This window comes from Equus przewalskii, chromosome 7 (genome assembly GCF_037783145.1).
Source record: "Equus przewalskii isolate Varuska chromosome 7, EquPr2, whole genome shotgun sequence".
Classification (NCBI taxonomy): domain Eukaryota; kingdom Metazoa; phylum Chordata; class Mammalia; order Perissodactyla; family Equidae; genus Equus; species Equus przewalskii.
In genome coordinates, this window is record NC_091837.1 from 91775324 (window position 1) to 91802394 (window position 27071).

Consider the following 27071-nt stretch of genomic DNA (forward strand, 5'->3'; position numbering starts at 1 on the left):
AATAATAATTGGGTAATAACATTTTTGGTTTTGTTTTCTTTTCAGCTAGCACATGGGATTTAAAATAAAATCACCTTTTGATCGTTATCTGTCATCACAATATGTAGTGATAGCATATCCACCTAACTATTTATTTTGAAAAATTTAACACTTGAAAGAGTGGATCAGTGAATCCTGTGTACTGTGCGTTCTTTACCTGGATTCACCAATCGTCAGAATTTCCCAGCTCTCACCCCCACCACCCACTGTTTTGAACAATTTTAAAAGTAAGTTGCAGACATCATGTTGCTGCTTCACCTCTAAATACTTCAGTATATACCCCCTAAAAACAGCAACACTTTTCCTCATTATCACAAAACAATGATCACACTCAAGAATTCAGCGTTGCGGTAAAAATGTGTCTTCAGAGGTCTGCGTCCGGAGGGGCGAGGAGTGCCTGTTACAGGAACGTGATGGAGAAGTGAGTTTTGAACAGAAGAGATACCCCTCCCTGTGACCCCAGAAGAACAGAGTGAGGATGGCTTCGGATGGAGCTGAGTGCGGCTTATTGCTGGGGATCGAGGCCGTTCCTGCTGTGTGAGAGCCGATCTCCCAGTTTTTCCCAGTTCTCTGTTTAGTCCCAGGGTCTCAGTAAGTTTTTCACCAAGGCCAAAATCTGAGTTCTTTTTATTAAGTAGTTAGATCCAAACAGGCTAATAAGTATTTATGTCTTTATGACTTAGTAGCCATCTGAAAAATTGCCACACGTAAATTGGGTGCTGCACACCTTTTAAGCCCTGGAATTTCCTGTCCCCCATTGATTTTCATTGTCTCTGCTTTTTAACCACAGCAATTACCAAAACCCAGCTTCACAAAGATATGATCTTATTGAAACTGAACTATCTCGAACCAGTTGTTTGTGTGGCATTGGACAATTGTTGAGTATCACATTTCCCTTGAGGGTGTCAGCTCTCCCTGGGCCCTTTATGAGTTTGTCATGGTGCACTGGAGTGCTTTGTTCACAGGATAGGACTATGATTGTATAGCTTAATTTTTTCCCTCTGTGCAATAGAGACGTTGCTCTGTCTTTACAGAAAAATGAGGTGGTTGGAGATAGGTATGGGAAGCCTATTTAGGGAAATGGGAGCAGAGCCTGACCGGGGACGAATGCATGGATTGTATCACATGGATTGTATTACATGTGGTACATGGATCATTGCTGAGAATTGATCTGTGTTTGTTGGGTGGGAGTGGGAGTGGGAACGTATGGTTTCCTTGCAGTGCCCATCAGCCTAGGTAGGAGTGGAGGTGGTTGTTTGCAACAAGGTTAGGATTTACGAAGCCCGTGTTATGGAATAACAAAGGAGTCGGGACAATGGGGAGGTTGGCAAGAGAGTTGAAATGATATAACATGTGGCCTAAGCTGCATAAGCAAAGAAGTGAAACCTGGTGTGTGTGTGTGCGCGCACGCATGCATCCTCCAGTGGGATCACAGGTCACAGGGGTGGGTGAAGACCATTGCAGCAGGTCTCCTCACACTACTCCTTCTTTTGGGCTTAGCCCTCAGGGTGATTGTAAAGGGCGGATGTGGCTCTGTCAGCCACACTGGCTCCGTCAGCCACACTGGCTCCAACCTCAAACCCTGTAACACAGGTCACCAGGATGAGGAGACTTACTGTGTTCCATTCTAATGTTTCTTCAGACAGACCCTTTAAAATTTACTCTGATTTCCTCCATAACTGGAAAGGGAAATAACGGTAATTGATCGTTTCCAGAGGTTCTTAAGTTTTTATACATTATTTTCAAAATCTTCCCTTCGGTATATTTTCTCATCCACACACTTTGTCCAACTTCATTTTCAGATTGTTCCCCAAGATGGAGCTCACAGTCCTTCCACCTCTGATAACTATCTACTCCTTACTTAATTTGCTATGTCAGTTTTTTTTTTTTTTGCTGTTGGTTAGCTTGTTACGACGTAATCTCCTGAGGTGGGAGCTCTGTCCTTGTGAGGCAGCTATGTGGAAGCTTGTGCAGCCCAGTCTCGTCTGGACCCTTTGTGTCACTGGCAAAACTCCAGCTGTCTTTGTCTTTAACTGTTGTAGTGGTAAGAACATAGGCATCCCATAGTTTCTGACTCCTTACTTTTTTTCCAAAAGGCCTTTGAGAAATTTATGTTTCCTAAAATCAGTTGACTTTACATTTCTGTTGCACTACCTGTCTTCTGTTTCCTCTCTTCGAATATAACAGATTCTTTCTCAGATCAGTAAATAATCGTAGGAGAAGAAAAGGATAGAATAGTCACAAAAGAGGCTTTTGCATAACTGTGGTTTGAAGCTAGTAATGGAAGCTGTGAGAATCTTTGCCTTCTTGCCCCAGCACCGCTGTTTGTCCTGCAAGGGAGGAGTTCTAGAAGTTGGGAAGTGCTGTTCAGTAATCTGACTTGAGTCACCCTACGCTGAACAGGAATTTGAGACTAGGGGTTCTACATGAGCAGAAGAAAGAAAGGCTTTGCTGTGCTTATTTCACAGGTGAATAATGTGTTGGCAATATGTAAAAAATAGGGTGCTCTTTTGTTTTTAATGGTTGTATTAGGGTACAGGCTCAGAGTTTTTCCTCTCTCATATAACACCATGGCATTACACAGTGCATAATGATTGTCTTGCTCTGCTCTCTGAATGTTACTTCTATCACATGGTTATAATGAAAAGAGCAAGGAAGAGGGCACACTTCTGCTCTTTAAAGGCATGATCCAGAAGTTGAATGTCCATTCTGCTGATGTCCCGTTGGGTAGAACACAGTCATCACAGTGTGATACAGGGTTAGGAAGCTTGGGAAATAGAGTTTTTAGTTGGATAGCTATATGCTCAGCTAAGAAATCTATTACTATATAAGAAAAGAAGAATAGATATTTGAACACAGTTATCAGTCTTTTCCATGTATGTTAAAATCATACATTTCTGCCTACTTTTGTTTCATATGTTTTTATGTTTCACTTAATTGATTTGAATATGGTATATTAGTAATAACTACAGGAGTAATTCCTGACCTGTAGTCGCATTTAAAAATAAGACTCCAGCTAAGATGGAATAGCCCCTTTATCCCAGGTCCCTGCTCTTAGAACTAAAAATACCTAGAAGATAACACAACCAACAGATATAGAAAGACTCTGAGAGGTGGAAAGAAGAAGGAAGGCAGCTGAGGGGTTTAAGGACTTGAGGAACAATATGGCAGGGAGTTCCCTGTGCTCTTTCCCCCCCAGTATGCCTGGACAGGGTGCTGAAGAAGCCTATAGCCTTCTGCCAACGGGCATATATGAAAATGCCCCAAGAAAAGCTGTTCCTCTTAGCCAAAACCAGGAAAAGGGTAGTCTAACAAGAGAACCTTTTTGATGATGCCCACTCTACTCCAGCCAAAGATCAACTGAGAAACTGCTCAGCGAGGCAGAGTGCAGAATGATCTTCCCGTCTTGCCTTCTGTCCTTGGAAGCAGATGGCCCCGTGACCCCCTGATGGCCTGGGATTAATAAGGAGCTATTCTTGTATCCCTCTCCTGGCAGAAGGAGGTGGCATCCAGATTCCCCCACCGGATGGTGTTAGCAGAGCAGCTGGACTCTGACCTCCTATCTCCTGCCCAGCAGAAGCAGGTAGTGTTCTGATTCCCTACCAGAGTAGTGTCCATGGGTCAGTGGGAAGCTGAGCCTTACCCCACCTGGTGGCAAAGAGACTTAACCAGGTGATGCAAGATGGACTAGTCTGCACTGTGCTTTCCAGCCCCTGGCGTCAGTGAGGCCCTACAAGTTGAGCCTCCCTCCCCTGGGTCCTGTGCTACATCTAAGCAAAGTAATTGCCTGCTAAAAGATAAGCTAAGATTTAGAGTCTCACAGCATAACACCCGCATATCCAGGATACAACTGAAACTCACTAATCAGACCAAGAGCCAGGGCAGTCCCAACTCCAGTGAGAAAAGACAGCAGATACCAACACTGAGATGACCCAGATGTTGGAAGTATGTGGCGAGGATTTTAAAGCAGTCATCATAAAAATGCTTTATGAATTGTCTTGAGACAAATGAAAAAATAGAGGAAATAGAAGATAAGGGAACTAAAGGGAAATTTTAGAACTGAAAACTCCAGTGATTGAAATAACTCAATTGAAGGGCTCAACAGTGGAATGGAGAACACAGAAGAAAGAATCAGTGAACTGGAAGACATCAGTAGAAATCAGTCATACGTCGCTTGATGATCAGGATATGTTATGAGAGAAGCATTGGTAGGCGATTTAGTTGTTGTGCCAACATCATAGAGTGTACTTACACCAACCTAAATGGTATAGCCTACTACACACTAGGCTAATGGGACCACTGTTGCAGATGTGGTCCATCATTGACTGAAATGTTGTTATGCTGTGTATGGCTGTATCTAAACTGAACAACAGAGAAAAAACAGATTGAAAAAAATTAACAGAACCTCAGGGAACTTCGGGACAATGATAAAAGATCCAACATTGGTGTAATAGGAATTATGGAAGGATAGGAGAAAAACTGGGACTGAAAATTTATTTGAAAAAAATTACCCAGATGTGGTATAAGGAGTAACTTATTCATTCAAAAAGCTGAAAGAATCCAAAATAGGATCAGCCCAAAGAAATGTACATTAAGACACATCATAATCGAACATTTGAAAACTGAAGACAAGAAAACATCTTGAAAGAGGCTAGAGAAAAATGATCTGTTGCCTATTGGGGCACACCAATTCTAGTGACGGTGAACTTCTAATCGAATCCATGGAGGCCAGAAGGAAGGGAACCAGAGGGCACATTTTCCACTTGTTGAAAGAAAAGAACTGTCAATTGTGGTTTCCATGTATGGTGAAAATATCCTTCAGGAATAAAGGGGAAATAAAGACATTTTCAGATGAAGGAAAACAATATGTTGCTAGCCGACCTACTCTTAAAGAATGACTGAAGGAAGTTATCCAGACAAAAAGGAAGTGATAACAGAAGGAGGCTTGGAACTTCAGAAAGCAAAGAACAGTGTGATGGTTGATTCTATGGTCAATTTGGAGGATGTTTTTGGATGAGATTAACTTTTAAATTGGTGAATTTTTTGTTTTTTTTTTTGTGAGGAAGAATGTCGCTGAGCTAACATCTGTGCCAGTCTTCCTCTATTTTTGTATCTGGGATGCCGCCACAGCATGGCTGGATGAGCAGCGTGTAGGTCTGTGCCTGGGATCTGAACCCATGAACCCCAGGCCCCTGAAGCTGAGCATGTGAAGCCAACCTTGCCACTGGGCTGGCCCCTAAATGGATCAATTTTAAGCAAACAAATTTCCCTCCTGTAGTGTGGGTGGATCTTATCCAGTCCGTTGGAGGCCTGAATAGAACAAAATGACTGGCCTCCTCCAGAAAGGGACTTCTACAGCAGACTGCCCTCAGACTTCATCTGCACCGTCGGCTCACCTGGGTCTCCAGTAGGCCAGCCCACTGCAGGCTGTGGGACGTGTCAGCCTCCACAGTCACCTGAGCCAATTCCTTATAATAAATCTTCTCTGTGTCTACACATCTTTGGTTCTGTTTCTCTGGAGAACACTGATAATACAAACTTTTGGTATAAGTCAAAAACTGAGGTGAATATAATACATTATTCTTCCTCATGAATTCTTAAGTCATACTTGATGGTTGAAGCAAAAATTATCATCTGATGAACTCAGTGTACATAGAGGAGATACTTAGGACAATTTTATTTAAAAAGGGGGAAAGTGAAGGGCCTGAATGGAACTAAGGTTCCTGCATGGTCCTGAAAGGGTTAAGATGTCGGTGCCACAGGTCGTGCTCGTGACATGGGTGTGTTGTAATATCTAGAGCAGCCTCCGAGGAAACCGTACAGAGCGATGTACTCAAAAGTACTGCAGATAAATCAAAATGAATATGAAAAACTCTAAAAAGTAATCCAGGAGGCAAGAAAAGAGAAGCAAGGAGCACGAAACAGGGTAAGCAGCCGGCAGAGAATAAAATGCACGATTTAAGCTTTAAAGTAGCAGTAATGACTGTACATTATGGTCTAATACGTTAAATAAAGAACAGACGGGAAGAGTGCGTTAAAAACAACGCACTCCAACGACATGCTGTCTCCAAGACACGCTGTTTCTCCAAACATATAATGTTTGGTATGGAGCGAAACTCAACACGTGGCAGTTGTTGAAAGTATTCACCATTCGCTGTTTTGTCAGAGAACCCACAGAAGGGCCTTCTTCGGCTAAGCCTAGAAAGCAGCTTGGGTTGGGAGAGTGCAGAGCCCTGGAGTCCGAGGGAGGTGCCTAGGCTCCGTGGTGAGGTGGGGATTAGACGAGATAACGGCAGGTAGAAGCTCAGCCGTGTGTTGGGTATAGAATGTCCTGGGGGCACCAGTGCTGTGTCCCCTGAAACCTGGGAAATAGGACTAAGGTTGCCTTTAGGGGTTAAACTCTGAAACCATCACATAGTGAATTGGAGAGGTAAAAAATTACACGTAAGTGGGTGTGTTTTGCTGTATGTAAAGTATGCTTCAATAAAATTGATTTAAAAATAACTGATAAACATATTTTCTTCTGTGCACTTATGAACTATAGTTAACTTTTTAGTTTATGGTGCTCCATTTTTGAATCTCTACTTTTAGAACACTGTAAGCTAATTTTTCCTTACTGCTCTATTGAGATTAATAGTCTAAAATCTGTAGTGCTCACTACCCTATCAAAATCCAGAGATGTAAACCAGAAAAATTACTGTAGTTTTTAAATCATTTGGAAATATTTCCTTAAAATTCACAGAATCATTGAAACACATCTTTTTTTGAGTAAATCACCTCCGTCAAGGGGTGTTAGAGGATGTTTGGAGAAACAGCGCGTACACGCACCCTCGCAGATACGCTTGCTCACGGGAGGCATTGTTCATGTTTATGGGACGTTCTGGTAGCTCGCACACGTGGACTGTGATGGGACCAGCTGCTGTAGGTGCTGAGAGAAGAGCAGCCTTCCGTGGGGTGGGCTTTCGGTTTGTCTTGTGCTTGGAGCACCATTTTGACGTCAGCAGAGCACACTCCTGTAGGAAAGGAAGACTGGCTCCTGAAAAATCCTGGGGCAGGAGAAAGGCAGTAGTTTGGCGCTGGAGCGTGGGAGGGCTACTGAGAGAAGGGCAGGTGTGACTGTCAGAGTGAGCGGGGCCAAAGAGAAAGATCATTCGGTGGCCCTGGGCGAGGGGGGATGGGAAGGCCGAGTGTTGCAGGGGGAGTAGCCGTAAAGCAGCTGGTATTTCTCATATTTTCTGCTCTGGTTGACTTTCAGATATTATTACATCTTCAGCAAGATGGAGGCTGCTTAGAATGCCATGCATTTTCCTCCATGGTTTCTGGTGCCACTTAGGGACCATTGAAATTACCCCAGAATGTCTGTTTCTAGGGGAGAAACTAGTAACTACTTCTAGCCTAGAGGACTTGACATTAATCTGAATGTGGAGAGTGCAATAAAGTGAAGTCTCAGCTATCCAGGAGGTCTTGCGCTCCTGCCTGAGACTTCCTCAGGTCGCTGAGGGGGAGGGAGGCGCGCCCTGGCTCCTTGGGGCCTGCTGCTGTCAAGCAGAGTGACAGTGACGAAGCGTTCTGTCACGTGGCCTGTTCGGGTTGTGACCCAGGGTGTGCCTGATCCTGCTTTCTCTGTATAAGCAAATTGTATATAACTAGAATTTTCACTCACAAAATTCTGACAAATTTCTGAGTAATATCCCTGTAGATGTCTCCTGAAATAGACTAATCTGAGCCTTTGGTTAAAAAGTAACTAAAAAGAAGATGGATCTGAGCCAGAGCAATGAAAGAGTAAGGGTGGGAATGGGAGGAGAAAAAGTCGTTTTATTTCATAATTGTAAGATGGGGGACTTGGTGGAGTTGTTAGTGAGAAGTGAATATTTTGCTATATAAATTCAGGAGTGTGGAGGTCATTTTTTTTTTAAAGAGATGCAGCAAATTATGTTACATATTCTTTTTTGATGATTTCCCAGAAAGAATTTTCTTTATTATCAACAAGATACTAACAATCTAGTAGTTCATTATTTCCCTAAATTATTATATAATAACATTAAGTTTATTTAAGTTGAAATCATTATTTACTCATTCATCTTCGTCTTTTTCTGTAAAGGATGCTCTGAGTAGTATCAAAGAACAACTTCATTTTAATGAGGTTTACATACATTTACAAGACTGTTATGTACAGTAATTAGAAGAAAGTCTGATGGAAAGAAATAGCTGTATATTTTATTATTTGAAGATAACGGTTTATGCTCATTGACAGGGTACACTCATTTTTTTTCCCCATGTTTGGGCAGTTCATTTGGAGGATCGTTTAAGTAGATAATTGTATTATGGAATGCCAATGAGTGAACTAATTGAACTTTGTGCTAGGTCAGCAGTTCCTGCTGATAAGTCATTACTGAGTACTTCCTCTGTACCACGCACTGTTCAGCATCTTACATGCATCACTTTATTTAACTTTATGACAACCCTGTGAGGGCAGGTGTTGCTGACATCCCTATTTCACAGACTTGGAGTGCTTAACACCCAAACGCATTGGCAGCCTTAGGGTGAATCAACACCTGATTCCAGAACATCTGGACTTGTGTTATCTAATTGAAATATGAGTAATTTAAAGTTTACAGTAGCCACGTTAAAAAAAAGTAGAAAGAAAAGCAGATGAACTAAATTTTATTTTAGTGTATTTTATTTATGAAAATATATCCAGGACATTATAATCAAATATTAAAAGTTATTGAGCTGTTTTACGTTGTTCTTTTTGCAGTAAGTCTTTGAAATCCTGTATGTATTTTATGCTTACTCCACAGCTATGTTCAGACTGCACCTGTTCCAGGTGTTCAGCAAGCCACGTCTGAAGGGAGCCCCAGACTTTTCTCTAATCGACTGCCTAAAAACCAAATTGAAAGAATGATAGATGTTTCCATTTAAAAATTTATCAGCTGTCATTTTGTTTTAAGACAGTCTCTTAAACTGTAATCCTAATTTAAATTCTTTCCTGACCCTTTTGTGGTATTGAAGTCATTCAGTTTCTCTAAAGTTTTCAGAGCATAGATGGACAAAATGCCACTTACCCAACAGCCAATTTGAAACAATTCACTTTGCTCAAAAATTATATTTTTCTCTTATCCTTTTCCCTGTGTTTCTGTCTTTTTCTCCCTATGAAGAAATGATTTGTATATATTTATATTTGGACATAGTGATATATTTTTTGAGAGGTGAAAAGTGTTTGTTCCAGAGAGAAGTTTATTTTGTGTATCGACCATTTACAGCACTAATTCTTTTAAGAAGTCGTGGTTTTGAAATGTTTGCTCTGCTCATGGATGGCCTTTCCTCTGCAGAACCTCATCTGCTCCGAATGTGGGGATGAGTTCACTCTGCAGAGCCAGTTGGCCATACACATGGAGGAGCACCGCCAGGAGCTGGCTGGGAACCGGATTCATGCCTGTAAGGCCTGCAGGAAAGAGTTTGAGACATCATCACAGCTGAAGGAGCACATGAAGACTCATTATAAAATTAGGTATGAGCCTTTACTTGGGATTGGTAAAAAACAATCTATACAATTATTAAAAATTGGCATACTTTGCTATGATTGGTTAAAAATATTGGATGCTTTAGATATAAGAACACAGCAGCTAATCTGGTATGGTGTTAGAGTGTCATTTAATGTGTAGTTCATGTCTACAGTAGGAAGGATATGCTTGAAAATTAAAAATATGTGTCAGGCTGTGTGGGTAAAAATTTTGCTAGTATTAGAATGTTAAAAACTATCAAACAAGATAAAAACATACATTTTTATGGGCAGGTAACAATGTGTGTAAAATGGATTCACAAGGGCTAAATTAGCGCCTGATTTAATGAGTTCGTTTCTTTATACTACCTAGTTGTTTAGAACTGATCTGTGCCCACATTATGTTTATTGTGTGTGTAAATATATATAAGTACAACTTGATTTAGTCGTTATGAACAGCCCTGTCGGTCAGGGTACTTTTATGCCTCTATGTTGCAGATGAGAAAACCTAGATTAGAGAGAGCAAGTAACTTTCCCAGGGTCTTACAGCTTGTGGTCAAGCATTAGGGGTTTAAACCCTAATAGTCTGGCTTTAGAGCTCATGACACTAGCAACCGTCCCTATGTTTAAATACGTATATACTTTTATTCCTAGTAAAACTTAACATCTTTTAGATTTTCATATTTGCTCTATTTTTTATTATATATTTTTACTGATATTTCCTTTTCTTAACAAATGGAAATACAAGGTTTGCCTTGGCCCTTTGTGCTCAAGTTAGCTAATAGTGATGATCAATTGTCACACTCCTTGAGCTAATTTCTCCAGCAAACTGTAAATCCAGTATCAGTTATCTTTTTAACTACTGTATTATCAGTAGCCTGCCACTATTCTAAACCCCAACATGTAGGAAATATCTTTACTTTTTAAGGACCACAACAGCCAAAAGCCCCACATCAGTTAATAAAGTTTATAAAATGCCCTATAAAAAGGATTCGTGGTATTTGCCTATCCTCTCAGGCACTGCATTTTAGAAACATGGACTGAACATTCCATACAATCAATATTCTTGTATCTTTCCCACTTTCTTCATTTTGTCTGTTGTTGACTAATGTGGTACCCACCTAATACTTCATTATGTCAGTGAGTGTTAAATCACGAAAATATACTGCATGCACCCTGTCGCACAGATTTTTATTGTGATGAAGTTTTGACACAGGCACTTTTGATGTGTCTCTGAAGGTTTTGGAGAGATGATTGAAGATACTTGTTTAGGTGGTCATCACACACTGGAATGCACTGGCTTTTGGGTTTTCCAGAATCCAGGGACGAGCCAGACAGCCAGCCTCATCCTCACGAACTGTCATTTAGTAGGGAGGACAGACAGTGACCAAGTGAATGGATTAGTCAGTGCAGCAGACCAGATATTGGTCGTGTTGCTCTCGGGTGATGCCGGGGGGTGGGGTGGGCTGAAGAGGTGGCCTTTCTGAGGAGGGGTGTTTGAAACGAGACTTGGAGGAGGAGGAGGCCCTGCAGGCCCAGGGGAGGGTGTCTCAGGCAAGGGGGGAGCAGCTGCCACCATCTCAGCAGCAGTGAGCTTTCTGTGTTTGAACACAGAGGAGGCCAGCGTGATGACAGCCCACTACAGAGGGGAGTGTACTAGGGCTGCATTTGAAGGAGACAGGGCCCAGGGGCGGCAGGGCTTTCGAGGCCATCCTGGGAATGAAGTGTTTTTTTTTTTTCTTATTGAGTTCATAATAGTTTACATCATTGTGAAATTTCAGTTGCACATTATTTCTCGTCCATCACCGTAAGTGGTCCCCTTCCCTTCCTGTGCCCACTCCCAGCCCCCTCCCCTGGTAACCACTGAGCTGTTTTCTTTGTCCATGTGTTTGTTCATATTCCACACATGAGTGAAATCATGTGGTGTTTGTCTTTCTCAGTCTGGCTTATTTCACTTCACATAATACCTTCCAATTCCATCCATGTTGTTGCAAATGGGATGACTTTGTGTTTTTTTATGGCCGGGAATGGAGATTTTGTCCCAAGTGTGGTGGGAAGCCCTTGGAGGGTTTTGCACAAAGGAATGGGCTGCCTGGACTTCAGCTGTGGCTGTGGCTGAGGCTGAGCAGGGTGCCTGGCGAATCGGGGCAGTGGGAAGATGACCCTGTTGGAGAGTGGAGAGACCGGAGCATCTGGAGGTGTTTTGGAGTGAAACCAGCAGCTTTTGGAGATAGGCTTGAAGTTAGGGGTGAGGGAGAGGGGAGAATCCGGCGTGACTCCTGCGGTTTTAACTTGCACTACAAGGAGTTGCCGTTTCCTGTCATGGAAAGGAGCAGGTTGGGAATAAACTAAGAGTGCTGTTTGGGACATGGTAGATTTGAGCTGCCGATTAGCCATCACAAGGGGATGTCAATCAGAAAGTCAGACATCCAAGGCAGGTGCTGGAAGTCGTGGAGGTGGAACTTCGGAGACATCAGCTTCTAGATGGTATTGAAGGCAGGGAGACAGGAGGAGGCAGCACAGACTCCTGTCCATGGAGAGAGCCTGCCTGCTCAGGGCTTTATATTTGACCATAACAGGTAAAGCTTCATCTAGAACAGACATTCCGACCCCCCCCCCCCCAAAAAAAAACCAAACCAAGTTTCTCTTTTCATTAGATATGGAAAAAATGAATTTTATGATATCAAATACACAAAACTAATATGTGTATATGTGTGTATATGTGTAAGACACACACATGCACTTATATGTGATTGATTTCTCATTAAAGCATGTTCTGATGACCAGTCAGCTAAACTTTCTGGTAGGATTTTAATTTTGAAGTTGTGATAAGAGAAAGATGACTTAATGAGTATTTCCCCCTGGATTATCCTAGGGTGTCAAGTACAAGGTCTTATAATCGGAACATCGACAGGAGTGGATTCACTTATTCGTGCCCACACTGTGGAAAGACATTTCAAAAGCCAAGTCAGTTAACTCGGCATATTAGGATACACACAGGTATGAATACGTTTACTTTGGGGCGGTTTATGACGTAGCTTAAAGGAAAGAAAATGTGCCTTCGAGCCAGCTAGACCTGGAAGTTACTCTTGGCTTTTCCATAGTTTGCTGTATAATCTGGGTGTTAATTTTGAGGTTTTGAGTAGGCAATTGGATGTATGAATCTACAGTTATGGGGAGATGTTTTGCCTAGAGGGATAGGTTTGGGGTCTTGGGTGTGAGGAACTGAAGTATTTCTCTTTTAATCCATCAGATGCTCACACAATATGGAATTATATTTTGATCATTTTTCTTCTGCTCTAGGTGAAAGGCCATTTAAATGTAGTGAATGTGGAAAAGCTTTTAACCAGAAGGGGGCGTTGCAAACTCACATGATTAAGCATACAGGTGAAAAACCCCATGCCTGTGCCTTTTGTCCTGCTGCCTTTTCTCAAAAAGGGAATCTCCAGTCACACGTGCAGAGAGTTCACTCAGAGGTAAACATCGCACTCGGGGTGTGCGCAGTATTCACAGGGCTGCAGTCGATGGCTCTTGAGTTAAGGAGCGAACCTGAGAAATGCTTTTCTATTTTTATTTTTTGGTAAAGAAGATTGTCCCTGAGCTAACGTCTGTGCCAATCTTTCTCTATTGTTTGTATGTAGGATGCTTGCCACATGGCTTGATGAGTGGTGTGTAGGTCTGTACCTGGGATCCAAACCCACAAACCCAGGGCCACCAAAGCAGAGCACAAGAACTTAACCACTGTGCCACCGGATGGCCCCACTTTTCTGTTTTTTGAATGCAGATTAAGAGTTTGTGCAGAGCAGACCTTGTTTAAAAAAATATAATTAAATAAATAAATAATATATATACATGAACCTTTTTGGCTTTTCATAACTGGGAGAAATATAAAATACTGTCTTTTTGTCTTCTTCAGTGACAGTATTATAGCTTTGATGAATAAATGTTTGAAAATAATCCTAATACCTTTGTTAGTTACGATCCATCAATCTGAATGTTAACGTATTTCATCCCTTTAGCAAACTTGAAATACAGGCACTTTCAAGTGTAAGAAGTTGAAAGATAAGAAATAAAATTTGGGAAAAAACTATTTTTCCTATTGCAGTATTGCTAAACTTACATATGGCTCCATTTACTTTTTCTATCACATGGAGTCCTGGTCTGCTTATTTACCTCCATCCTGCATGTTAATTATTTCAGCGAAACTGATATTCCCAATTTTTTGTTGTCTAGATCATACTGATCTGTAAAGCTTCTGGAAGTATTTTTCTTACACAGGTTAACCTTTGCTCTCATTAATTGTCATGATTTGGTATCTTATTTATAGTCTAATTGTAGAAAGAAAGAAATATTTAAACACCATAAATACTTTTATCATGGATCATTTTATTTTATGTAACTATTGTGCAGAATGAAAGCTATCATATTGTTAAAAGCAAATGTACATCTTCTTACTTTTTTTTGGAGTAAATCCTTAAGTAACACTAAAATGAAAAAAACCTACATAATTCACATAGTTTATAAATAGATTCAGAATTCCATATGCAGTGAGTTACTTTTGAAAACGAGGTTTTATTACCTAAGACCCGAGACATTAGAAGAGCATATAAATATTAGTGAGGTAAAGATACCGTGAAGCGAGGTTACCCTTAGATCTCAGAAGAATAAATTTGGGCTGTGTAAGTTACTCTTGTGGGGCTGCCTCTGTGTAAAGCCGATTGCTTAGGAATAATAGTATATTTGTGTGGCACCCAGAAGAATCTCACTGGAACTTGAGAACAGCCTGTGTGGTGCTCACTCGTGCTCCCATGTTTAGAAAACTCCTTTAGGGCAGCCAGCGCCTGTGCCCAGCCCTGAGACACGTGGGAGCTGTGGTGGGACACGCTGAGACGTTCCAGAAATGACCTCTGAAGATTAGTTTCTAACTATTATCCAATCTCTGATGACTCTAAAGCCTTAAGTTTGGTTCTTAACAAGGTGCTAGAAATAGAGTGGAAGTCTTTCCAAGTTCAGAGAGGGCCGATCAGTTTTCAAGCCAGCCTTCATAATCATAGCAGTAACAACACTCGGCTTGAGTAATGGTGAAAGAATATTTTACATGCTTTCTCTGTGCCTAGCTGTTTCTGTTCATTTTACTGCTTCTCTAGTCAACGTTCGTCTTTATCATAGCTTTTAAAAGTAGTCGCTAATACGGAATATTGGGATTGGTGATGAAAGATGTATACATTATATGACTATCCTTTCTAACTTATATGCTGTAGCCCGCAAAAGACTTAGTCAAAGTAATGTTTATATCTAACTGTCTAGCCTTCATTATTGAACATTGTGCTTAACTGTTTAAGAAATTGAGAACATATGTCAGACATTTTATTTTTACTAAATTACGATAACTGAAAACTATGTTTTTTCACTCCTGAATTTACAGAAAAGACTGTGAAATTTCAGTTAATCTCCTACTGGCGATATTGTTAAAGAATGTAGAGCTACCTAATTTAAAAGAAAACGTAATGTTAAAGGGTTAGATTATTTCTCTTGTTTTTATTGGAACGGTAAATTATGATTTGCCATAATTTAAATATTTTTATCTACTAATTGTGAAAAATTCTTTTTTCTTTATTCTTCTTAAGGTCAAGAATGGCCCTACCTATAATTGTACAGAATGTAGTTGTGTGTTTAAGAGTTTAGGTAGCTTAAACACGCACATCAGCAAGATGCATATGGGTGGGCCACAGAATTCAGCCAGCTCCTCCGAGACTGCTCATGTTTTAACGGTAAGTTGTAGTAAGCTGGTTGATAAAAGGATTTTTTTTTTAACCAAAATCTGTTGTCTTAATTATGACCCTTATAATTGAATATTAGTTAGTAGCACAAAATGCTATGAAAGTTTTCTATATGGAGATAAGGTGCTACTTTGTTTGTTTGTTTTTTAATTAGTGAAAGAAAATCAATTTTTTTAACTTTAGAATAATATCACATTATCCTGATTTATGGACCACCATCTTAACCTGTAAAAATAAGATGAAACACAATTATTGATTTATGAAATTGTACTTCCTAGAGTCAGTGTTATTGATAATTATTATCGAGTATTCTTTATCCTTATGTTATAATTTAATCAATTATTCTTTTAAAGTAATACTTCCAATGTGACAGTGATAATTTTTCCTGAGACTTTGGGCTTCTGGGAAATTAAATTGTATTTTCCAGCGCATGTGTTTAAAATTGTATGACTCAAAACACACACACTCTCATTCTTTTTTTGTAGGATTCTGTAGCTCAGCCTTAGTCTGTTACATGCATTACCCTCTCAGTTGATAATAAATGGCAAAATCTAGGCATAGAGCGTTGCGTTCATCAGCAGTAGGCGTTGGATGCAGACGTCTCAGAGGTGTTCGTGTGCGCTCACGAAGGCCATTAGTTGGTAGTTTAAGTCAACACGTGCCTCCTGCCAAGGTAGAAAATAGGCCTAGTAGGTGTTTAGTTCCACAGCATTAGGTTCACATTTAGTGTTTTTCTTTTCTTTTCTCACAATATTTGCAGCTTGAGATGATCCTTCAGCTTATTCTTGATCAGGGAAAATGTTGTAAATAAGTTCTAAAACTGGAGAATAATTAGAGTCTAATTATTAAGTCTTAAAAATTCTATTTTGGACTGAATATTTTTTTAAATAAACTTTTAATGTATAAATGAGCCAAATATTAGAATTTTCACTGTTTCCTTTGGCAATATGCAAGTCACATATGTACATGTAGTGAATAACCAGGAATGATAATCCTGATAATTTTTTAAATTTATCTTCTCAATAAAAACCTGAAAATCTACTTCTAGAGGGTTGGAAACCTAGAATCTACCCTACCTTTTATCCTAATCTGATTACATAAGAGCATTCTAAGTCAAGTTATACATATTGCTTTTCAAGACTATCTAGGAATCAGTGTTCTAACTCCTGACCTTTTCGCTTTACTTTTGAGGGTTTTCTTCAACTTTATCTTAAGGCTCCTTTATTGAATTTTTTTTTTTTTTTTGGCCAGTAAGATTTTTAATTTCTGAGAGCTCTTCTTCATGATCTGACTGGGTTTTTTACTTTTTAAGGTATGCTTTTCTTTTTCTTTTTTTGGTGGGGAAGATTGGTCCTGAGCTAATATCTGTTGCCAATCTTCCTCTTTTTTTTTTTATCCCCAAAGCCCCAGTATATAGTTGTATATCGTAGTTGTAAGTCATTCTAGTTCTTCTCTGTGAGATGCTGGCACAACATGCTTGATGAGCCATGTGTAGGTCCCCGCTTAGGACCTGAACTGGTGAACCCAGGGCCGCCAAAGCGGAGTGCGCGAAATTAGCCACTTGGCCATGGGGCTGGCCCCTGACTGTTTCTTTTTCAAGATATTCTTTTCTGGTTTGATGAACTTTCCTCTGAAATCTAGTTAGCCTTTTATTTTTAACAGTTCTCTTCTGCTCATTGAGTTGCCTGCCTTGGGGCATCTCCCCACTCCTCCCTCTCAGATTTCTCTGAGTTCTTGGTTGCCTGTTGGTGTTTCAGAATGAGGCAGCAGTAAACCTGGGTGTGAATGTGAATGGAGCTGGTCGATCTCCAGGGTCACCTTTCGTATGATTGGCCAGAGAACCAGCCGTTAAACTTGGGGTCCCTGGTGGCAGAACATAGAAGACTTTTGTTTAGTCTGGGGAGCTAAGAGCCACAGGGGTGCCCTGCGTCCCCAGATGTTCATTCCTTTTTAGCTCCTTTAGAGGCAAGCTGCCATTTTTTTGCCTCAAGGTAAGTGCCTAACTCCCATCTGTGGAGGAAGACAGGGCTCATTGTCGGTTCTAAGAATCTTTTCTTCCGTCTTTATTTTCTATAATTAATAGACTTTTTTAGGGAAGTTTTAGGTTTATAGAAAAATTAAGCAGAAAGTACAGAGAACTCCTGTGTCCTCTTCGCCCCCGGCTCCCATGGTTACCCCTGTCACTGACCCTTGTGTCTGTGTGGTGCGTTGGTTACGGTTGAATTAACACTGACACGTTATTGTTAACTCAGTCCGTGGTTTACGTTCTGTTCTGTATCCTGTAGGTTCTGACAGATGTGTAGTTTCTCCATCCACCATTACAGGGTTCTACAGAGTGCTCTCTGCTCTCCACCATCTTTTTGATGTGGCCTTTCAGATGGCTGAGTTCTGAGGGATCAGATCAGCTCTCTCCGCAGATATTCTTGACTGTAGCTTACAGAGCATTTATCCCTCCAATGCCCTTATTTTCCAGAAAATTTTCTTGACCACTGTATTTTCTTTATTTTGTAGCTTTTTAAATTCCCTCATTTTAATGGGCTAACAGCAAGATGAGGTATGTGTGTTCAATCCCCTATCTTGAATAGTCTCTACTAGCACTTATAAAGCTTAAAAAAATTAAAAATCATAAGGAAGATATGCTTATTTCTTTACTTTAAAAAAATCAAAGTACCAGTTAATGTAATCGTTTCTATTTTTAATGAAAATGTTGCTGTGTTTCAGGCCACGCTGTTTCAGACTTTACCTCTTCAACAGACAGAAGCCCAGGTCACCTCAGCTTCGAGTCAGCAGAATTCGCAGGCAGTGACTGATGTCATCCAGCAGCTCCTGGAGCTCTCGGAGCCAGGCTCGGTGGAGTCCAGCCAGCCCCCTCAGCCTGGCCAGCAGCTGAGCATCACGGTGGGGATCAACCAGGACATTTTGCAGGTGAGGCTCCCGTCCCTGCTCCTGTCTGTGTGTGTCAGAGACTCGGTGTCATTACAGAAAAACAAATATGCGGGGCTTGTCAAAGTAAAGGAATCTTTGTTAAAATGTGTTTGAATTGAAAAAATTAAGCTGAAACAAAATATGCTTATTTAATAACTTATGGACAGTGCAGAATTCTAAATTGTTTATTAATCTACAAAATTTTTTTAAAGTTTAAAACTAATTTTTTCTCTGTAAGTGAATTTACTTGAAAAGAATAGGCTTTTCAGAACTTTCTTGTATCTGTCCCTGTTGACAGAGGCATAAAAACTACATTATTCCTTCTTGAAGTTCTGGTGTAACTATTTCGAGAGTCGGAACTGCCTCTCCTCTTAGCGTGTGAACATTCCACGCACGTGTGGGAGAGGAGGAGGAGGGAAGTGGAGCACGGAGTTCTTTTCTGATTCTTCTACCCCAGTTCCGCTTTATGTTCAAATTCTCCGTTTCCAAACAGAGGTAGCCTTCCTTCGCCTCTCTCTTTATTTACTCATTGTAAAATGAACCTCTCTCCCATCCCTTTGTGGTGATGAGTTGGCCGGAGTGTAAAGAATCTCAGGACGTCATGATAGCCAATATCTTAAGGGTAAACCCAGTGTGATTTAAAACAGTGATTCCCAAACCTGTTCAGAGACAACCAAAGTTGTCTGCGGTAACATTTCTAAAAGTCAAATGTATTACTTTTAATTCCCTTTAATTTAGAAATGTAAATGCTTGCCATACCATATTTTGAGTGGAGGTGAGATGTCAGATATCAAAAGGGATATTTCAGCCTTGTAAATTTGGAAGTCTCACTTATAGGCGACTACTTGGAAATGCAGATTTTTATTTTCAGCAGGGTAGGATTAGTATTCTTTAGGTAAAGCTGTATTACTTCTTTGTGATTGATTTTGGTAGACAGGTTTGGGCCACTGTGTCTCCTAACCTTCTAGTTTTGTTCTGTCTCAGCAAGCCTTAGAAAACAGTGGGCTGTCTTCAATTCCAGTTGCAGCACATCCTAGCGACTCCAGCCATGCCAAGACTTCTGCAGCGCAGGCTCCAGATCCAGATGCGCCCAACATTTCGAGTGAGCAAACTGACCCGACAGATGCAGAGCAAGGAAAAGAACAGGAAGGCTCAGAGAAGTTGGATAAAAAAGAAAAGAAAATTATAAAGAAGAAATCACCATTTCTCCCTGGTAATTTTTACGCACTTTAAGGTTTAGGCATTTTGGATGGTGTGTTGCTTGTTTTTAAGAAACATGCCCTCCTTTTTCTCTTTCTTTTCTTTCTTGTTTAATGTTTGACAGTGTCTATCAACCAGCATTGTTTGATACTTAAAATTAAGAACGAAGATGTAAATGTGTCACACTATCTCTTTTCCTTGGGGAGTCTTCTTCCCCATGATCAGTGTCTGTTGCCTCGTCCCTATGGGCTGGAAAGCTGAGTCTTTGACTTTTCTCCCCTGCCAGCTGTCAGACCCCTCCTTCCCAGCAGTCCTTCTGGCCTCGGCTGCTGCTGGCCTCTTGGCCACGTTGCTGTAGCAGCCTCCTGGCCAGGCTCTCCCTTCATTCCACCCAGTGCTGCCACCTGATGACTTCTCAAGCACAGCTCCTCTGCTGAAACCCTCAGCCATTTCGCATTCCGCCCCACTCTGTTCCTTGGCTTTTGAGCCCTCCATAACCAGCGCAACGTGCATGTCCAGTCTTCCCTCCCCGGTCTGTCTGGATTCAGGTTACATCAAAGTGAGGTGGGGTTCCTGCGATTGTCCATACGCTTACACGTTTTCTGAGCGCCATACTTGTCCACAGGCTTTTCTGCATCAAGAACGTCGTCTTCCTCACACTTTTCTCCCATTCTCTGTCAAAACTCTGAGGTCATTTAGTGCCAGCTTAGATGCCCCTCCTCATGGACGCGCTCTGCAGAGTGCTCTTCCTCTTCTCAGCGCCCTCAGTACTTAGACTTCTATGACTCTGAGTCTCTTGTGTGAGTTGTTGGACAGCTGGAATACCTTCTGTTCGTTTCTGAGTACCCCACAATGCTCAGGATGGCTGTTTGCATGGGGACGGGCATTACTAAATTTTTCTTGAATAAAATAGATTCCTGTCTTTTGGGGCAAAAGTATTCCTATAAAAATATTTTCTTAGTGAATATGACCATTCTACCTCTCCCAGGTGTCTTAGGGAACAAGTGCTTTCTTGCTGCAAAGCGTGGAATCATACTCTGTGTTAGCACTTCTTTCTGAGAATATGCCTTCTTATTGTAACGTGGTTGTGAAATCCTTATTTCCCAACCCACATGACATTGTAGTCCTGCTCTCCCTTTTCCCTTGATCTGGCCTCCTCCTCCCCAAGTGAAAAATCTAAGCAGTTTTTCATCCAGGTTCTCCTGGTATTTAGAGGCAAAAAGGAAAAAAAAGGGTCATTTTCACATATTTTTATTAGGTATGTGATAGGTTAGCCTTGTGGTTTTTGAATATCTGCTTTATGTGCACCTGATAAACGGATGGAAACCCATAGCCTACGTGAAACCTTTCGTGTGTACCAGTTACCACCGGCTGTTGTCTGTAGTTACCGTGTTAAAACCTTTAAGATGCTCTAACGTGGCTGTAAGCCACACGCTTCTCCAGATAAAAGGCCAGACTTAACTCCTTGAAATTACTGGCACAGTGGCTCCTTAAACTGGGGAAGGTGTGCTTCATCCCGGGTCGCCCCTTCCAGGTCCTCGGGTGTCAGAAACAGCTTTGTCTTTTGCACTGAGCATTAGGTAGAGATTTCAAAATGGAATTGCAGGTAACTTTATTATACATTATTTTAATATGGAGTGTTGTGCTTAAAGAGTTTGTAAAGATTATGTAAATTCATTTTTGAAATACTTGAATAAATTAAATACATATGTAGAGTACTGAGCAAGTTTATACAATTCTAGAAATTTTAGATTAAATGTGATCTTTAGTACAAGTTGGAGCCAGCATTTTTTGTTGTTGTTGTTTAATGATTTCTCTGATACTGTGCTGAGAAAATTATTGGGGACATGTTTCCATGTAAAGATATTCCTTTTGATTAAAACTTTTCAGGTAATGGTTGTTTCTGAAAAGACCTCTCCAAGGACAGTTGAATACCATTTGACATCCTAAGAAGATCATGTGCAAAGTTATTCTTATCTCATAATTTGTAACATTTCCTTAATAGCTTACAATTAACCTTGTGTTTCCAAATTGAACATACTCTGCCATTAAAGCTATTACTGTTTGATTTATTCAGTTTTGTGAGAGTGAATATTTTTAGTAGAATTTGCTTTAAGAAGCATTTTGTATATTAATTACAAATTTAACAAATGCTTTTATATTTATCATAAAACTTGTGACATAAAAATCATTGTGAAGTTTTAATAAAGTTTGGAACTTATTGTAGTAAAATATTGGCTATCTAGAAATCACACTGAATGACGTTTTGGAGAGCTGGTAATTTATTTCTTAAAGTATGATAATGGTATAACTGTTTTGTGTGTAAATCTTCCCAAAGATCAGAAAGATTTTACCTTCTTGGACCAGAGTGTGATTTTCATGACTTAACTTTTCTTGAAGACTTGGGGTCATTGTTACAAACTTTGGCTTATATACTGTGCTATAATGGGCTGGCATCCTTTTGACCTGTTGAAGTACGTGGGCTCCAGGATACTGTGGGTTTCACATTCATCTGCTTTTTAAATATATTTATTATTTCTGCATACTGTTTTCATTTCCCTACAGCAACCCTGCAGAAGGGTCTTATTTTGCTGCTTGTCATCTGCTAAGTGCTTGGATCTCTGATAAATTATGACTTTTCTAATTACGTAAAAACTAGGTATAAACTTATTCTTGGTGATAACCTTGCCAAGCTTTGTGATTTTTCTAAAAATAAGGTGCATGAACGTGTTTGGATTTTTATATCTACTTTGACTATTTCAAGAAATCAGTCTTTTTTTCATTCCTGCTTTTCTTTCTCTTTTAAGGGGTCTATGTTGTGAATAAAGATGTTTATATTCATGGTTCAGATAAATTACTTTTCTATATTATTTTACACTTTTATATAAACTTTTTAAGAATAGGAAAACAAAAAAATTGTTATTATTCATTTGGATGTAGTTGAATTTAGTTTGAAAATTTCATGATTTATCTGATTTGTGTAGAATTCCTTGATATTAAGATATTCAGAGTTTATGAGATTTGATTTAGGTTCTGTTTTGAATTATTGGTCATTTATAATTAAATATAAATATTATCTGTACTTAAGATCTTTAACCTTTTTTTAATGGTAATCAGGTTTTGAGCTGAGTATTCATTATGTATAAATATGAAGTAACACACTGTATAATATGCAGGCATCACAAAAGAACCTGCCCACTAGGAGTTTATGGTGTAGTTGTAGAGTCAGTGCATGGACAAGGCATAGCGATAGACAACAGTTTATAGATTACAGAGGCATATTGTCAAGTGACTGATCAGTTAAAGAAGTGCTGAGTGTAGAGATAAGAGAAATCAGTGGGCCACAGTGAGAAAGTAAAGCTTTATTGAGCTGGAAGGAAGAGAACCAAGTATTAATGGAAATCAGATGAAGCAAAAGGAGTGTTAAGTTCAGTTCAGGTGAGGTAGGAGGCCATCCTACTCTAGGGGCCATGGTAACAATTTCATTTCAGGTGTTTTCTATATTAAAAATTATGTAAAAAATTTTGTAGCATTAATTCTGTTGGCTTATAACTAACATTTTATACAAATCAAACATTTAGATAAGGGTGTGTTTGGCTGTAGTCACAAATATACAAAAAATTGCTGCACAGGTCACGAGAGTAAAATTTTGACTATCCTCTGTTACCCAGTTTTGAATTTTAGAAGGGACCTGAAAATCCGTTTACTGTCTCTCCACGTAGATCCCTCTTTATCTGTCGGATTCTCTCTTTCTTACTGATTTGTTGGAGTTCTTTATATAGTCTGGATTTTATTTCTTTGTTGCTTATATGTGTTTGAAATATCTTCTTCAGAAATATCTCCTTTCACTCTCTTTAAGGTGTCTTTTGATAAACAGATGAATAGAGATTCTTACTTTTAATGCAGCTGTATTGATCAAGCTTTTTATTTATAGTTTGTGCATTTGGACTTTCATTAAGAAAGAAATCTCTCTCTTACCCGTGTTGAATTCTCCCTTATGTTCTAGCAAAAGTATTAAAAATTAACCTTTCACCTTTATTGTCTCACCTTGACTTTATTTTTATGTATGCTGAGAGGTAGGATTGAAATCTTATTTTTCCTGTGTCGTAACAAGTTGTCTAGCATTATTTATTGGAAAATCTCTCTCTTCTTCTCAGATATGTAATGCCACTTTTGTTGTAGATCTGCTTTCATCTATGTGTACGTCCTGCTCTCGGCTCTCAGTTCTGCTCCACTTCTCTCTTTGTTGGTGGTAATATCAATGCCACACTGTCTCCATTATTTTATCATAACTCTCGAAATGCATAAGATGAATCTTTTATTATTCTCTTCAGGATTATCTTGGTCTTTAGTTTTGGGAAAATTGGTATCTTTAAAATATAGTGTTTTTTCTATTTAAGAACATGTTTTTCTTACTGCTGATGTCTTTTATTATATAAAGCTCTTGCAAGTCTTCTATTAGATTTGTTCTTTTTCTTTATTTTTTTGTCGCTCCAAACTATTTTTAAATTGCATTTTCTGTTTGTTGTAGGTACAAAGAAAAATAATTGACTTTTGTGTAGCAATTGTGAATCAGCAACCAATTAACTTCGATTATTAATTGTAGCAATTTGTAGATTATTTTGCATTTTCTCTGTAGATAATTGTCTATGAATAAGGACAGTTTTTCTCTTGTTATGTTGGCTTGGACTTCTACTACAGTGTTGTGTAGAAGTGTTGATGGTGGTCTGCTTCCATCCTAATTTTTTTTTTTTTAAAGATTTTTTATTTTTTTCCTTTTTCTCCCCAAAGCCCCCCGGTACATAGTTGTATATTCTTCGTTGTGGGTCCTTCTAGTTGTGGCATGTGGGATGCCGCCTCAGCGTGGCTTGATGAGCAGTGCCATGTCCGCACCCAGGATTCGAACCAACAAAACACTGGGCTGCCTGCAGGGGAGCGTGCGAACTTAACCACTCGGCCATGAGGCCAGCCCCATCCATCCTAATTTTTAAAGGGGATGGTTTTAATGTTTCGTAATTGAGTTTGGCTTTTTACTATAGGTTTTCATAGATATCTTTCAGGTTTAGGAATTTCCCTTCAATTGTTAGTTTATTAAGGGTTTTTGTTTTCTTCTTTATGTGGACTATCAAATGCCTTTTTTTCTCTTTTGTTATGATACAGTTGATGTAGAAACCATTTAAAGAGATGTAATTGCTATCCACAAAAGATTAGTTTTGATTATTGTATTCCCTTCATGCTTTATGTGACTGCCTACATAAAAGAAAATTACAATTTTCAAGTATTTTATAATTAGCAATTTTTTAAAAAGTACATTGTTTTGGTCTTTATAAAGGACTTGATTTAAAGTTTCAAATAAAAAAATTAAGATACTAGGATAACTCTGCTATATGTTTTAACAGCATATTTATATAGAGCAATTTGAGTTGGTATGCAAGCAGCTTCTCTTGTTGTCACGTACCTGTATTTAGGGAAAATTACACCCACTTTACAGAAAAGTCATACTACACATACTGCAACAAACTCAAAGTGCTGTTAAAAAGACCAGTGTGAATGGCACAGAAAAATTGCTTCTTTATAAATTGTTTTCTTTTTTTTAAAGATTGTCCCTGAGCTAATGTCTGTTGCCAATCTTCCTCTTTTTTATTTTTCTTTTTCTCTCCAAAGCCCCCCAGTACATAGTTGCATATTCTGGTTGTGAGTGCCTCTGGCTATGCTATGTGGGACACCGCCTCAGCATGGCCTGACGAGCGGGGCCATGTCCCCGCCCAGGATCCGAACCAGTGAAACCCTGGGCTGCCACAGTGGAGTGCGCAAACTTAACCACTTGGCTGGCCCCCTTCTTTATAAATTATTAATTGGAGTTATGAATGATGAGTAGGCACAGGGAGATTCAGTCCTTAGGGCTTTGCTCTCTGGAAGAACACCTTTGAGTCATGTTTGAGAACGTTAGTATCAGGTTACTGGAGCTTACCAGAACTCCCGAATTATTTCTGGAGCTCCTTGCAAGGAGGGCAGGTGTTCTTGTTGAAGATACTGAACACATTCTGGGCCCTCTTCGAGATGGACTCTTTCCAGTGTCACTGCACACCGGGGTAAAGCCTGTGCTGTCTGTGTATCTGCCACGTTGGAGGTTTGTTCTAAAGGTGCTAGGAAACACGTAGAGACACTGTGCTTATAAACAAAATCAGCATATCCCGCTGGTCCATCTTCACCTCCGCAGAGTTCTGTCAGCTTTGAGTTCTGTGCGAGTCTTTGATTTCTCTGGATATTTGACTGTTCCCTGGGTGACAGTGACCAGCACTTGTTTGACGTCCTCTGCACTTTGCTCTGCTCTGACTTCACTCGTTCCACTGCCTGTGACTTTTTGCAGGGAAGCAAAGTAACTTCTCTCTAAAGCAGCAGACTGGTGGTTTTCTTCTGCTTGTTGGAGTGACACTTCAAAAACTGCGTGAAGCAGAGGCATGAACATCTGTTGTAAACACAGAGATGCCTGTATCTTAACTGTGGCTGTTCTCTGGTTGATGAGAGGAGTGCGCTCCTGGGGGTCTTTCGCTTCACAGTCTTTGTGCATATGTTCCCAAGAGGACGGGGTGAGCAGAAGACCTTCTTCCTCTAGGCAAATGCTCGTGCAATGAAGGAGAGTGTGAACTCACTTCTGAGAAGATCCTTTTGTAAGGGACCACTGAGAACTGGCAAGAGTGTCTGTAACAGTCCAGATAAACTTTGGAAGAGCCACATTGTTTCATGGTCTGCTTGCTGTAACCAAACTTGGACCAGTTAGTGAGATATTCTGTAACAAAAAGCAAGGCGAAGACTTGGGCTGCTGTATTGCATCTACAGCTCCTCTCTGGTTGGAGATTCAGCATCTGAACTTGAAGCCCAGGATATGAGCATCTCCCCAGTTGTTAAACAGTAGTTCTGAATGTTTGTAATTAACTCGATGTTCTAGTTCTTGACAGCAGAACAACTTTCTGTAACTGACGCTGTGAGTCCTCTGGGCTGGAACTTCTGCACACACCTGCCAGGCATCTGGGGAAATCTTTAACTGCTTGAAATAAGCCAAGGCCCTTTGTCTAAAGTCTGAATCAGTATTTGCATTTAGCCCTGAATGAGCCTGTCCCTCCCCCTCTCCTGCTCTACTTGGAGTTTTCTGATCACCGTAGGTGTGCCCCTCTGATCCCACAGAAGAATCCACAAGTATCTTCCCCATCACTCCGTTCGCCTCCCGCCTGCACTGCCCAGGTCCTTGTCACCTTGTTGCTCTCGTCCTCCACAGCCGACACTGGAGACGGAGGTGGCGGTGTCCCTGGCACCTTCTCTCGCGTGGAAGCTGATTGAAGAGTGAGGAGGATACGTCTAAACTGCTTTCTCTCCTGCTGGAAGCCTGGTGGCTTCTCGTGTGAGGCTTTCCAGCATCTCCCTGTCTGCCTCTCAAGCTCTGGCTCTTGCTGATTCCCACCAGACGGCTCACGCTCTGGCCATATTGGACTGTACATTTCTGGAATCTCATGCCTGGCGTTTGCTGCTGCTTTTGCCTGGTAAATGTACCTCAAACCCAGTCCTTCTTGGCAGTCCAAACACCGGCCTTTCGAAGCTCAGCTAGAGGCTCACGGCTCTCACGTAGA

General features: G+C 40.3%; 1 protein-coding gene across 16 annotated transcripts in view; it reads left to right on the forward strand.

The window, feature by feature from the left end:
* Positions 1 to 27071, forward strand: part of ZNF236 (zinc finger protein 236) — a 117621-nt gene that overhangs the window by 24266 nt on the left and 66284 nt on the right. For 9 of the 16 annotated variants that reach the window (XR_011542131.1, XR_011542132.1, XM_070627912.1 and 6 more), the window contains exons 4-10: positions 3536 to 3622; positions 9372 to 9550; positions 12417 to 12541; positions 12845 to 13017; positions 15169 to 15312; positions 18043 to 18246; positions 19231 to 19459. Coding sequence is in view for 13 of the 16 variants with exons in the window: in XM_070627912.1 (XP_070484013.1) it covers positions 3536 to 3622; positions 9372 to 9550; positions 12417 to 12541; positions 12845 to 13017; positions 15169 to 15312; positions 18043 to 18246; positions 19231 to 19459 (1141 nt within the window). In the remaining 3 variants the exon portion in view is untranslated. Of the gene's footprint in view, positions 1 to 45; positions 631 to 3535; positions 3623 to 9371; positions 9551 to 12416; positions 12542 to 12844; positions 13018 to 15168; positions 15313 to 18042; positions 18247 to 19230; positions 19460 to 27071 lie in introns of all 16 variants that reach the window. The other 7 variants (XR_011542133.1, XM_070627914.1, XM_070627920.1 and 4 more) reach the window with 2 other exon arrangements.